Genomic DNA, 13,375 nt, shown 5'->3' with positions numbered 1-13,375 from the left:
AGTCCTTTCATTTCAGCCTGAAAGACTCCCTTTAATATTTCTTATAGGACAGATTTCCTAGTGACCAATTTTCCATTTTGTTCCCTCTGGGAAGGTCTTAATTTCTCATTCATTTTTTAATATAGTTTGCTAGAATTCTTGATTGACAGTATATTTTCTTTTAGTGTTTTAAAATGTCATCCCACTGCCTCTGGCTGGCCTCTGGCTTCTGATGAGAAGTCACCAGATCCTTTTTAAATGATGAGCTGCTTGCTCTCCTGCTTCTTTCAAATTTTTCTGTCTTTGACCAAGTTCACTGAGCACTTCATATGTGTAGATTAATGTTTTCGTCAAATTTAGGAAGTTTTCGGGCATTTACATACTCTGTTATTCTCCCTTTTCTTCCTCCTCTCTTCATGGGACTATTACGGGTATCAGTAGTAGTCAACCTGGTCCCTACCGCCCACTAGTAGGTGTTCCAGCTTTCATGGTGGGTGGTAGCAGAGCAACCAAAGTATAAATAAAAAGATAGATTTAACTATAGTAAGTTGTTTTATAAAGATTTATTCTGCCAAACAGCGAAAATCCAACATAAAGTACTTGGTAAATAATTATAATTATATGCTTTAACTTGCTGTAACTCTTCTTTATAAAGTAAAGTTACTTCCCCCTACTTTATAAATCACCATTACTGTGGAACCAGTCGGCAGTTAGAAATTTTTACTACTAACAGAGATACAAAAGTGGGCGGTAGGTATAAAAAGGTTGACTACCCCTGAAGCATATGATGGTATGCTTGCTGGTGTCCTGCAGGCCTGAGGCTATTCTTTATTCTTCATCCTTTTATCTTTTCATTCTTCAGACTAAATAATTGATCTATCTTCAATTTTGCTGATTTTTTCTCCCATCTGCTCAAATATGCTGTTGAGCCCCTTGGTAAATATTTCATTTCAGCTATTATGATTTTCATCTCTAGGGTTTGGGTTTTTTTCAGTTCTTTTTTATTGTTATTCTCTATTTGAGAGACATTGTTCTCATATTTCCCTTTAGTTCTTTTGATAATGTTTCCTTTAGTTCATTGAACATATTTAAAACAGCTTATTTAAAGGTTTGTCTAGTAGTCCCATGTTTGAGCTCCCTTGGGGACATTTTTATTGGTTGCTGCCCAAGCCCGTGCCATGTATGTGCCACACAGAATCTTGTTTTTCTGTCCATAATCTTTTGTTGAAAACTGGACATATGTCACAATATACTGTGGCAACTCTGGAAATTGGATTCTCCTATATCCCTAGGGTTTGTTGATGTTGCTATTTGCCTAGGTTGTTTAGTAACTTTCTCAACTAATCTTGTAAATAGGCACTTCTGTTGTGTATTGCCACAAAGTGTCTGCTTAGTGATCAGCTAATGATTGGATATGTTTCCTCAGTCACCTGGAAACAATGTAACACAGGACCTCTTAAAAAAACAGTCTTTGCCAAAGGAATGTGTGTGTGTTAGGGCACCCATTCATTACTCAGTCAACAATTCTGCCCCAGACAAGTCTAGACACCTGGCTGAAGTGGTTAACTGAGAACTGGTGCTAACGGTAGAGCCATGAGCTGGTGGTCAGTGTGCACTATAGGCCTGGACACTGGGGAAGCCACACGTACTTGGAGCCTGGCCAGCTAGCTCACTGCAATCAGGAGGCAAAAACCCCTTCCTCTCCCAATGTTTCTCCAGTGCCCGCTAATTATAAAGCTTAAGATCAACAGAGCTGGCAAAAAAATGGTATTTAAAGGGCCCAATTCAATTTTCACAGAGCAGACAAAAAAAGACGAATTTAGAGTTGAAGGGCAATAAATTGATAATTGGTACTAAAGCCCTGAAACTTCATATAGAAAACCCAGTAGTCTGCTGGAAAGGCCACGTGGAGAGAAGTCACATGGAGAAGAATAGGCTCCCAGACCATATATGAAAACAGAGAAATCCCGAGAGCTCGGCTGAATATGGGTCCCAGCCCACTGAGCCCTGTCTGCTGTCTGCATGCCAATCAGTGACCACCAGCAGTCTGAGGCCAGCTGACTGAAGAATCATGAGGGAATAAAACAGTTGTGGTTTAAGCTCCTAAAGTTTAAGGGGATTTGTTACACAGTAATAAAAAACTAAACAGAAACGGTTTGTTTTCATTATGTATTGCTACTTGACACACCACTCTCAAACTTAAAAGGCATAAAACAACACAATCAATGATTGATTTGGTCAATTCTAGAACTAGGCAGGGCTCAGAAGAGACAGCTTATCTAGATCTGGAGCCTACCTTCAAGAAGGCTCACATGACTGGCAACCTAGTTCTGGCTATTGGCTGGGAGCTCAGCCAGGGGAGGGCTAAGCCCGTGGCTCTCATCCAGCTGGCCTCTTCCTGTGCCCAGATTGGGCTTCTCATAGCAGTGGCCGGTTCCTAAAGGAAGCATCCCAATGAGAGTGCTCAAAAGGACAGGACCCGCGGGGCAAACGCTCACCAAGTTTCTCCTCACATCATGTGGCCAAGCCCAGAATGCGCGTGGTCCTCATGGTTTGAATGCCAGGGGGAACGGTTCATGAGGGAGGGGGTGTGGTTGCACCCAAGTAACCCTGACCCCAGGTGTACTCAGTTATAACAATTTGTCAAGCTGTACACCTAAGATCTGCCCACTTTAACGAATGTATGCTAACTTTAACAAAGTTATGCACCCAAAGAAAGTCAAATTATTAACAGTCCTCAGTTAGAAAATGACAGGCTTTAAATGCATGCAAATGACTTCTCCTGGGGTTAAGATGACATGCAGATCATCAGTAGGAAAAATAATTCTTCCTTTTCTGATTTTATAAGATTATCAAAGAAAAAGTTATTTCCTTCAATTTTCTTTTTAAGGTACTGAGATAAAGAGTTTAAAAGATAGGGAAAATCCTTATCTACTCACAGGTTCTTGAAGCCAGGTCACTAATGCCTCGGACTAACAATGAGTTCATTCAGATCCAATGAACATTGCCTGACACACTGACTCACTCAGACACCTGCTGAGTGCCACTGTAGGCTGCCCAGGCACTGTGTCAGATGCCAGAGAGCCAAGGTCCAATGAACATACTCTCTGGTAACGGAGTCAGGGGTGAAGTGCAGGGTGGGTAAGAACAGAGTTGGGCCTTCTGAATAGAGCTGTGAAGAAGGAACGAGTCCTAGACAAACAGGGAAAAGGCCATTCAACAGAATCAACAGAATCAACAACAGGAGCAAAGGCACCGAAACAACACGGCATGACTCAGCTGACTGCGAATAGTCCAGCTTGACTGCGAATGAATGGTGGGAAGGTCATATGTATAAGAAATGAAACTCAAAAAAAATAAAAAAGAAATGAAATTCCATCAGCCAGCAGATAGGCTAGGGCCATAACAGAGAGAGCTTGGAAGCTAGGGAATCCCTGTAGGACTTTAAAGTATGGCATAGAGAACATAATGCATTTTAGATCTCAGTGGCAGAATAAGCTACAATGACTAGAGGCAGAGAAACAGCTGGATGGCTGTCAAAGGCAGAGACAGGGAGTGTAGCAGGCTGTGGCACACAGGGGCTGGCAGACATTAGAGAGGTTATCTACAGCAGTGCCACTCAAAGTAGGGGCCCCAGAAGCAGCATCAGCAATTCCTGGGAGCATGTTAAAAATGCAAACTAGTAGGCCTCACCCCAAGTCTACTGAATCAAAATTGCAAAAGTAGATTGGGCCCAACCAATCTGTTTTATCAAGTCCTCAAGTTGATTCTGATATCTATTTAAGTCGAGAACCACTTCTCTATAGGACTTGCAACTGACTGCACGGGAGAGGAAAGGGAGAGTGAAAAGTTGAGTTTCTGGTCTGAAGAGTAGGGCAGACTGTGACACTGTCATTCACCAAGAGGGAGCAGAGCAGGAGAGGAGCAGATCTGGAGAGAAGGAACCTCGACTGAGGCTGACATCTTCCCCCCACATTTTATGTATCAGGAAACTGGTATCTGGAAACATGAAATGACAGAGCAGACCCAATTTTCATTCTGTTCAATGTAAATGTATCTTATAGCTCAAAATAGTAAGATGAACCAATATTTACAGATATAACCCAAGACCAGTCTGCAGAATAAAAAAGTGGTTTTTGCTGCTTATGAAATTACTGCTTTATATGAAGTGCTGTATTGCTAATGGAACCTCTCAAACACTTATGAAATTAAGAGAATGTGTTGGAACTAAAACAATATGTATGTTCTAGAACTATTATCTCAGATACAGCACTTGAGGAACCACAAAATATGCCTATAAGCGTAAAACAGGTACTTGTAGAACTGCTACATTTTTCTGAAAAGTCAAGTTGTGATTCTGCCTCTAAAGCTAATTATGCCGTGCTTACTTAAACTGTGGTGCACTCTACTGAAATCAGAAGTCCTCGGTTCTGATTCTGCAGTACAACCAACTAACTGTAGACTTTGACCTAATCAATGTAGCTCTCTGGAGCAGAACCTCCTCCTCCACAGAACGACAGGACTAGACTAGATGAGGGCTTACATCCCACCAGCTTTAACACATATTAACAAGTGATGGGATTTGTTTGCTGTTTTCTCATAAAAATGACTTTAAGAGGTCATCATTACCAGCAATGGACTTGGGCTCAGGAATTCTGGGCTATAGTTTGTTACAGTCACTGCTGTCAGGATGATTCCCAATACCGAGGGTGTTATTAGCTAAGGAGTGGCTTCCTTTTCCATAATTCAAAGTTAAATAATGCTAGGTGAAAATAATGCAGTGAAAATCTCAAACTTTCATAAAACACTAGTCTGAACTACCAGCCTGATAAACCTACTTACACTGCGTTCCCTGGATACACCACACTTTTCCATTTTCCCAGGCAATTCAGCTATAAAACTACAAAATGTCAACAGCACAGCAAATCTCTCCTTTGGAAAGATAGTATAGCTTAATGGCTGAAAATGCTGACTTCTGACACATTAGGCTGCTAGACTCAGCTCCATCACTCATCACTTGCTAAGTGAGGCTGGGCTGGAGACTTCCCCTTCCAGTTTCAGCTGCCTCATTATGAAACAGGAATAATCATACATCACAGTATTGTTATGCTATTTAATATTTGAATGAGATCACATACATCAAGCATTTACAGTGGGTTAGAAAGTATTGACACTGGGTTTACAATGGTGAACCTAAAGACTGGTAGGGGAGATGGACAAATAGCCATATGAATGTGCTGGAAACAGGACACAGTATTGTAAGAGCCCCTAACAGGACACGATCAAGAAAGAGGGCTAGAGAAGACTTCTGTAAGAAACAGGGCAAGAGCTTAGATCTGAAGGGTGAGGAGGGGTTAACTAGGAGAAGATGAGAAGACCATCCGGGTAGAAAGACAAACCTGTTCAAAGGCTGTGTGGTGGGAGAGAAAGTGGCATGAAGAGAAGCCCTAAGACAGTGGTCGGCAAGCCGTGGCCCCTTGAGTGTGGCTCTTCCACAAAATACCACGAGCAGGCGCAAAGGCCAGCTTAGAAGTACCCTAATTAAGTTAATAACAATGTACCTACCTATATAGTTTAAGTTTAAAAAATTTGGCTCTCAAAAGAAATTTCAATCATTGTGCTGTTTATATTTGGCTCTGTTGACTAAAGAGTTTGCTGACCACTGGCCTAAGAGGTCTGCATCAGTGGAGCCGAGAGAACACACAGGTGTGTAATAGGATGAGTCTGGAGAAGACCAGACAACATGCAGGACCTTTAGGTATATTAAAGAGTTCCTTTCTCAATCCTATAAGAAACAAGAAGTTACTATTTTTAAAGTGGAAAGATGAATAGCAGTGATCAGATTTCTACTTTGTAATCTGGAGATTAGGCTGTAAAGAAGCCAGAAAATGAGGACAAATTAAGATACTCTTTATTGTCCAATCAAGATACAATGGTAGCATAAATTAGGGTGATGAGAGGGGTAGAAATAAATTGATGCATTTTTAGAGATATTTCAGAAGTAAAATCTCTGAGACTGGTCATAGATTGGACATATAGGTACCAGAGAACAAAATGTCAAAATTGACAAGGCTTTTTTCTTTCTTTTTGGAGGAGCACATAAGAAATGGGCCAAAAAGGAACACTAGAAGATTATGTTTTTATTCTGTTTTAAAACCTTTTTTGGGGGGTGGGAGTGTTGGAGAGTATATAAGGTCAAGTGTTCAGCTTTGCACATGCTGATTTTGAGATGTCTTATCATGTAGGTAGTTGATATATGCATCTGGGGCTCAGGAGAGGTATTGGTAGGAGAGATAAAGTTATTAAGACATAAATTTAATCTTGACCAACATCAACAATTAATGATCTGGTTGAGCAAGTGGAAAATAGGGTACCGTGCCTCAGAAGCCAAAGAAGAGAGGCTTTCAGGAAAGGTAAAGCAGTCAGTGGTATCAAACACTGCTAAGAAGTCAAAGAAGACAAGGCCTAAAAAAGGTCCTCTAGATTTAGCAACATGGAGGTCTTGAATGCTTGAATGACCTGAGAGCAACAGCAGAATGATCAAACGGGCTGAATGTGTTGAAGAGAAAATAAGTGGGAGATAAGGAAATGGGTCATCTGTTAAGAAAGAAAGAACAGGCACAATAGTAGCTGCAGGATAAGAATGAGAGGTTGAGAGAGGTGTTTTGTCTGTTGGTTATGTGCTTGGTTGGTTTTACAATGGCAAAGTTTGAGCATGCTGGAAACCCACTGAGAAAAACACAGTTGAGAGGGAGTTCCGAGGGCCCATCTGAGACCCGTGGTCATGGAAATCTGCCTGCTGTACCACAGATCACTCCTGCAGGTGGAGATTAACACACACATGTTTTTTGGCACTGTTCCTTTCCTCCTCACCCACCAGTGGGACCTGGGATAACCGCCCCGTCCCACCCAACCCCCAGCCCACGCCACCATTTCCCAGACTGATTCATAAGTGGTATAGGAGAAGTGAAATTGCATTTACTCTACACTAAACACATTTTATGACTTGGAACATCTAGAAAAGGATTAAAAGTTTGTAAAGACTCTGAGGCCAATGCTTAAGGCCAAACTATTAGTCATCTATTGGAACAACCTGTCTTTAGAAAAACAATGTCTGACAAGAATTCAATGTTATTGTACCCTGATTACAGTTCTAAGCAGAAATATACAGAAACAAGTACTAAACTGAAAATCTTGACCTTGATGTGTGTGAATTATTACTTTCTTAAATGAGAAAGCACAAATAAGTCTTTTGTTTGAAAATCAACTGTACAGAATTCTGTCTCAGGTCAAATTTCAAGCTTATTTTTGATTATGAGAACTCACTTATGTGATGCTTCCCAGGCTTCCTCTTCTTCTAGAAGATCTCTTATGATGTCAGAACTGGAACTAAAAGGATATACATCAATATTGCCAGACAATAAAAAGATGGTACTATTCCATTTACATAAAATTCTAGAAAAGGCAAGCTAATCTATAATGATAGCACACCAGCAGATCAGTGGTTACCTGTGAGGAGCCTGGGGTGGGCAAGGAGGGGTTACCGTTGTAATGTCATTTAATTCGCACGTTCATAGAGACACCGAGACAGGTTACAGAATAAATTTTAGAAGGACTTTTATTTTTAAGACTTTATTTATTCATTTTAGAGAGGAGAGAAGGAGGAGAGAAGGAGGAGAGAGAGAGAGAGAGAGAGAGAGAGAGAGAGAGAGAAGAGGGGAGGAGCAGAAAACATCAACTCCCCTATGTGCCTTGACCAGGTAATCCCAGGGTTTTGAACCAGCGACCTCAGCATTCCAGGTCGACGCTTTATCCACTGCACCACCACAGGTCAGGCAGGACTTTTATTATTAAGCCAGCGACATGCACGGGGTATCATCAAACCCAAGTCGTGCAGCCCAGAATATAGCTCTGAGGCTGGTTTTATAGACATAATCACATACTGGATGGGGGGAAAAAGAGGGGGAGCATGGTACAAAAGTCATTTATTAACAAGCTTATTGAGTTTTTACTGTCCTGTTACGTTTACCTATAGCAGTGGTCGGCAAACTCATTAGTCAACAGAGCCAAATATCAACAGTACAATGATTGAAATTTCTTTTGAGAGCCAAATTTCTTAAACTTAAACTATATAGGTAGGTACATTCCTTATCGAGGTAGTTCCTGCACGTGGTATTTTGTGGAAGAGCCACACTCAAGGGGCCAAAGAGCCGCACGTGGCTTGCGAGCCAGTTTGCCAACCAGGGACCTATAGGATCTATCAAATGGAAAAAACATTCCTACACATTAAGACCATAAGATAACATAGTAGAGATGAATGTTTTATACATATAACAAAGACATTCCTAAACCTTCTAGGATTTACAACCTTTCCCTGTCGCCACAATAGTGGGAAATGTTTAGTTTAGAATAAGGAGAGACGCTAAATGAAGTTAACTTTTGCTAAGAGTGTTGGGGTTAGCTTATTGGGAAGTCTAAAGCTAGTCCCTGCTTGCTTAGTTTACAAGTTTTGCACAAAGAATTTCAAAATGATTATTAGAAAGAATGTAAAATATTACAGAATATAGGTTTGCAGGCAAGAGGTAGGGGGCTTGTGATCCCTTTGTCTAGAGGTATACGTCACTCTCATGACTCCAGGATGAGAGAGTGAGTCAGGGATAATGTAGGAATTTTTAATTAAGGTATGTAAGCATTGTTTCCTGAAGGCTTTTAAGAAAAGAAAAGAGGAAGAGAGAGGAAAAAAAGGTGGGGGAAGAAAGAGGAAGGGGTTTTAAGATAGGCTCTCTCTCCTTTGTTCTGTCTAGCAAGTGGCATTAGTCCTTCCAGAGCACTATAGGAACTAGCTAAACTATGACTAGCTGACTTTTGCCCCTTGTAAGCTCTTCTTGTTTTTTCTTCCTCAGAAAGGAGGGGTAAGGGGGCCTGACTCTTCCTTTTAAAATACTAATATTAACAATTTTTGCAATTCCTTGGCACCTTATCACCTTACAGAGTGGCAAAAGCAAGCTCTGGGAGTGAGGGGTAGGTTTGTCATCTTGATCGTGGGGATGGCTTCATGGCTGTATATACAGTGTGTGTGTGTGTGTGTGTGTGTGTGTGTGTGTGTCAAAACACATCCAAGGGTATGCTTTAAATATTTGAAATTTATTATACAGCAATGTCAATAAAACTATTTTAAAAATCCTTTATACATTAGCAATAATAATAAAAAAAAACCACAAAAGCTTACATATATCCCTCAACATAAAACCTGGATTCCAATGGAACAGTCATGGGCCTTTTCAATTTACTGTAACAACTCAAGATCAAATTGTGTTTTTTGTTTGTTTGTTTGTTTGTTTGTTTTTGCATTCTCTGAAGCTGGAAACAGGGAGAGACAGTCAGACAGACTCCCGCATGCGCCCGACCGGGATCCACCCGGCACACCCACCATGGGGCTATGCTCTGCCCACCAGGGGGCGATGCTCTGCCCATCCTGGGCGTCGCCATGTTGCGACCAGAGCCACTCTAGCGCCTGAGGCAGAGGCCACAGAGCCATCCCCAGCGCCCGGGGCCATCTTTGCTCCAGTGGAGCCTCGGCTGCGGGAGGGGAAGAGAGAGACAGAGAGGAAAGCGTGGCGGAGGGGTGGAGAAGCAAATGGGCGCTTCTCCTGTGTGCCCTGGCCGGGAATCGAACCCAGGTCCTCCGCACGCTAGGCCGACGCTCTACCGCTGAGCCAACCGGCCAGGGCCTAGATCAAATTGTGTTTTAAAAACCATACTCTAGTAACTTAGTGTCAAGTGACACTAAGTGCCTAAGTGGCTTTTAAACCTTCTATAAGCAAAGTAAAGAAAAATGTCATTAAGTTGAACTGCGCCAATAATAGAATTTGGTATAATGCAACCTGGCTTAAAGTACTGTGTCTTTCTGGCCTATCAATGCAGGATAAATATAATTATAGAGGGCACTTATTTCTTTAAAAAAACTTTTAAAGTTTTAGCATCTTGTTCTTACTCAATTTCTGCTATATATATTTTTTTAATTTTTTTTTTTAAACAGGGACAGAGAGAGAGTCAGAGAAAGGGATAGATAGGGACAGACAGAAACGGAGAGCAATGAGAAGCATCAATCATCAGTTTTTCGTTGTATCACCTTAGTTGTTCAGTGATTGCTTTCTCATATGTGCCTTGACAGCGGGCCTTCAGCAGACCGAGTAACCCCTTGCTGGAGCCAGCGACCTTGGGTCCAAGCTGCTGAGCTTTTTGCTCAAGCCAGATGAGCCCACGCTTAAGCTGGCAACATCGGGGTCTCGAACCTGGGTCCTCCACATCCCAGTCCGATGCTCTATCCACTGCGCCACCACCTGGTCAGGCTGTGTATATTTTTAATAAAGGATATGTATGTCAACTTTAAAAAAAAAGGCATTTCTGTTGACATCCAAAGACACAGAATATCACGGGCACTGTATGGGAAAACTCAGAAGTACCAGTCACTACCCTGGGGCAGAAAAGCTAAGAGAAAGGGCTCATTCTCAGGAGAGAAACAAAAAGCTTGACAATGTTAGTGCTCACTCTATTTCTAATGATGCTCTAATAGATAAAAAGGTTTTAAAAATTAAAACTTTTAAAATTCAATTAATCATTCTCAACCACTTCTGACATATCACTTTGAAGCAATGTTTGCCTACGGTGCCTGAAAAAACAAAAGGCAGTAACAATCAATACATACAATCAATAAATCCCTCAAGGGATTTCTACCCAAATTCCTGAAACTACGAAGGAGCTCTTTGCAGGGCCCCCTCTGACTGTGGTCCATGTGCACAATGGATTTTCTGTGGGGATTCCTATCCCACCTAAATATAGTGACTCTATGATATAGTTCTCGGGCTTTTCAATGTAAGGATTCTCATATAGTAGCAGCAACACTTTTATACTTGTGGCTTCACAATGTACATAATAATAATGAAGCATAAATTTAGTAATACTTTTAGCTTATATTTCATTCATTATAGCAGCACATTATATATACTTTCTCCAAACAGTTGTGCATGCATCTGTGAAGCACTCTTATGTCTCCAGATTGCTGTTGCTGTGTGTGTGCTTCCGCAGACCCAATGCAATCATTCCTTCAGGACTCTGCGTGGGAAGCCCTGGTTAAGCCTGTACCTAAGCCTCTACTGCTCTCATTGGAGGACAGCCCAATGTGGAAATACAGGTGCCCCTCAAAACAGCAGCATATTAATGTATATCACCAGTCCTTTTCACCTGAGTATAACTAGCTAATAACAAGCTTTGCCATTAAACAACGCGAAATACAGTTTTCACTAGCAGGGAAGAGGGAAAACAGGAGGCCTTAAGGAGAACCAAGACAGATTATTGTTATTATTTTCCTGAGGGACAGACTCAGACGGTCACTCGCTAGGGAGGGCTTAGATTGGGTGCCACCCCTATTCCCACAGAGACAGTCTAAAACCCTGTGTTTTGGTCGTTCGACCCCCATAGGGGTCGCGACCCACAGGTTGAGAACTGCTGGTCTAAACCGTTCTGATCCAAACCTTTGCTATTTCTTACCTTGGTGATAATTACTCCAACTTTATAAAGAAAACTAGAGCTCTTTTAATTTAACTATTTTATTCCCTCTTTCTACTCAAGTTATATTCATGCCCTCATCCATTCTTCTTTATCTGTATAGAGCAGTGATTTTCAACTTGTGCCACAAGATTTTTAATACATTCAATATCTGGCTATTTAGTCAGGGGCACTGAGCTCTTTCCCCTTAGATTGTCAAGTATAAAAATGACAACAGCCAACACAACAGCAATCCAATGAATGAATAAAAATAATACCTATTATTTTTTGTCAGACTGACAAAAAAAATACTTTTGGTGTGCCACATACTTCCTGTGATTAATTGCCCTGAGAGGAAAAGGCTGAAAATCATGGGAGTAGAGCAATGCCATGCTTCTCAACTTTTTCCATTATTGCCTTCATCCCCGCTAGCCTTTGTAGACATATTTTCCTAATTTCCCCTCCATGACATTTTAATACCACAAATGTATATCTATTTATGTACTGCATATATTTATGCTTTATACATAAAAAGAATAAGATATTTTGAATATCTCTGCCCCCAAGAACCAAGTTCTACCCTCTGGGGACCAAAACTGCTCCTGCTAAGAACCCCTGAGCTAAGAGAAGTGAGATCAGGGGTGTACATGTGGTTCTGGGTTCTGGTAAGTGTCACATAGCTAGAGACATAATAAAGGCAGCTTCTTGCTGATACCCCCAAACACACGCATACAATTAAAAAAAAAAAAAAAGGTTACACAGCATCTCTACTATTCCAGCTAAGTAAGCAGAATGGCCAAGCCTGTCAACTAACCTAGTAATCTGATCAATTTACCCAGCAGCTTTCAACCCACCAGTACAAATCACTGGATTGTTAAAAGAAAATATTTGCGGTACATTAATGGCATAAATCTAAGAGGTTTTGCTATGCTACCTCAGTGAAAACAGATGGTGAAGAAAGCTGACAAAAAATATCTCAAAAGTTGCCAGCAATCTCCTCCTGCTCTATGACTTCAGGGCCACTGCCCAGGCAGACCACACAGCAACACGACCGCCTCAGTCCTCATCACTGAGACGGTCACTCGCTAGGGAGGGCTTATTAGATTGAGTGCCACCCCTATTCCCACAGAGACAGTCTAAACCGTTCTGATCCAAACCTTTGCTATTCCTTACCTTGGTGATAATTACTTCAACTTTATAAAGAAAACTAGAGCTCTTCCCTCCAGCTCAGCCACTGCCCTGAATGACACCCAAATCAATAAAGTAAATGAGTGTGGGAGGTTTGAAGTTGACCTAAAACAAAATCTCAGTATAACCTGCTATATCTGCTACTCTACTTCTAGTCACCACTGAGAAATGAAGCGTTAGTACTATTAAAATACCAGACAGAACTGTTCATTCCTTTGTAAAGTTGTATATACTTACTACATTATACTCAAAAGCCACATTCCTGAAATTAAATATACTTACTGCATCCCCCATGTATAAGACGCACCTTAATTTCAGGCCCCAAAATTTGAAGAAAAAAAAAGTATTACATAGTTATTGAACTCAAGTTTTATTCATCATGAAACTCATATAATTCCTCATCACTGTCAAAACCCCCATCCATTAGCTTGTCCTCATCTGTGTCTGATGGCGAATCACTCTCTTCATATATTGCCTCATCCTCAGTTTCATCTACGGCATTTGAAATGCCACACTTCTCAAATGAATTGACAACTATCTCAATCTTGATATTATCCCAGGATCTTTTCACCCAGGTACAAACTTCTATAGTTGGTTTCTTCACTCTTCCAGCTGATGTCAAATTGTCCCCAGAGGACTTCACCCATTGGTTCCATTCATC

At 41.2% G+C, this 13,375-nt stretch overlaps 1 protein-coding gene across 5 annotated transcripts in view; it reads right to left on the bottom strand.

Annotated features, from left to right (window-relative positions):
* The window catches only part of RAD18 (RAD18 E3 ubiquitin protein ligase), a 154,353-nt gene that overhangs the window by 18,271 nt on the left and 122,707 nt on the right, over positions 1-13,375 (bottom strand). For 4 of the 5 annotated variants that reach the window (XM_066245067.1, XM_066245070.1, XM_066245071.1 and 1 more), the window contains one exon: positions 7,306-7,368. The exons of the other annotated variant lie outside the window; for it this stretch is intronic. In XM_066245067.1, the coding sequence (XP_066101164.1) occupies positions 7,306-7,368 (63 nt within the window). The remainder of the gene's footprint in view (positions 1-7,305; positions 7,369-13,375) is intronic. 5 annotated transcript variants of the gene reach the window in all.

The sequence above is a fragment of the Saccopteryx bilineata genome, chromosome 10 (genome assembly GCF_036850765.1).
Source record: "Saccopteryx bilineata isolate mSacBil1 chromosome 10, mSacBil1_pri_phased_curated, whole genome shotgun sequence".
NCBI classification, from domain to species: Eukaryota; Metazoa; Chordata; class Mammalia; order Chiroptera; family Emballonuridae; genus Saccopteryx; species Saccopteryx bilineata.
This window is presented reverse-complemented; position numbering and strand designations above follow the sequence as displayed.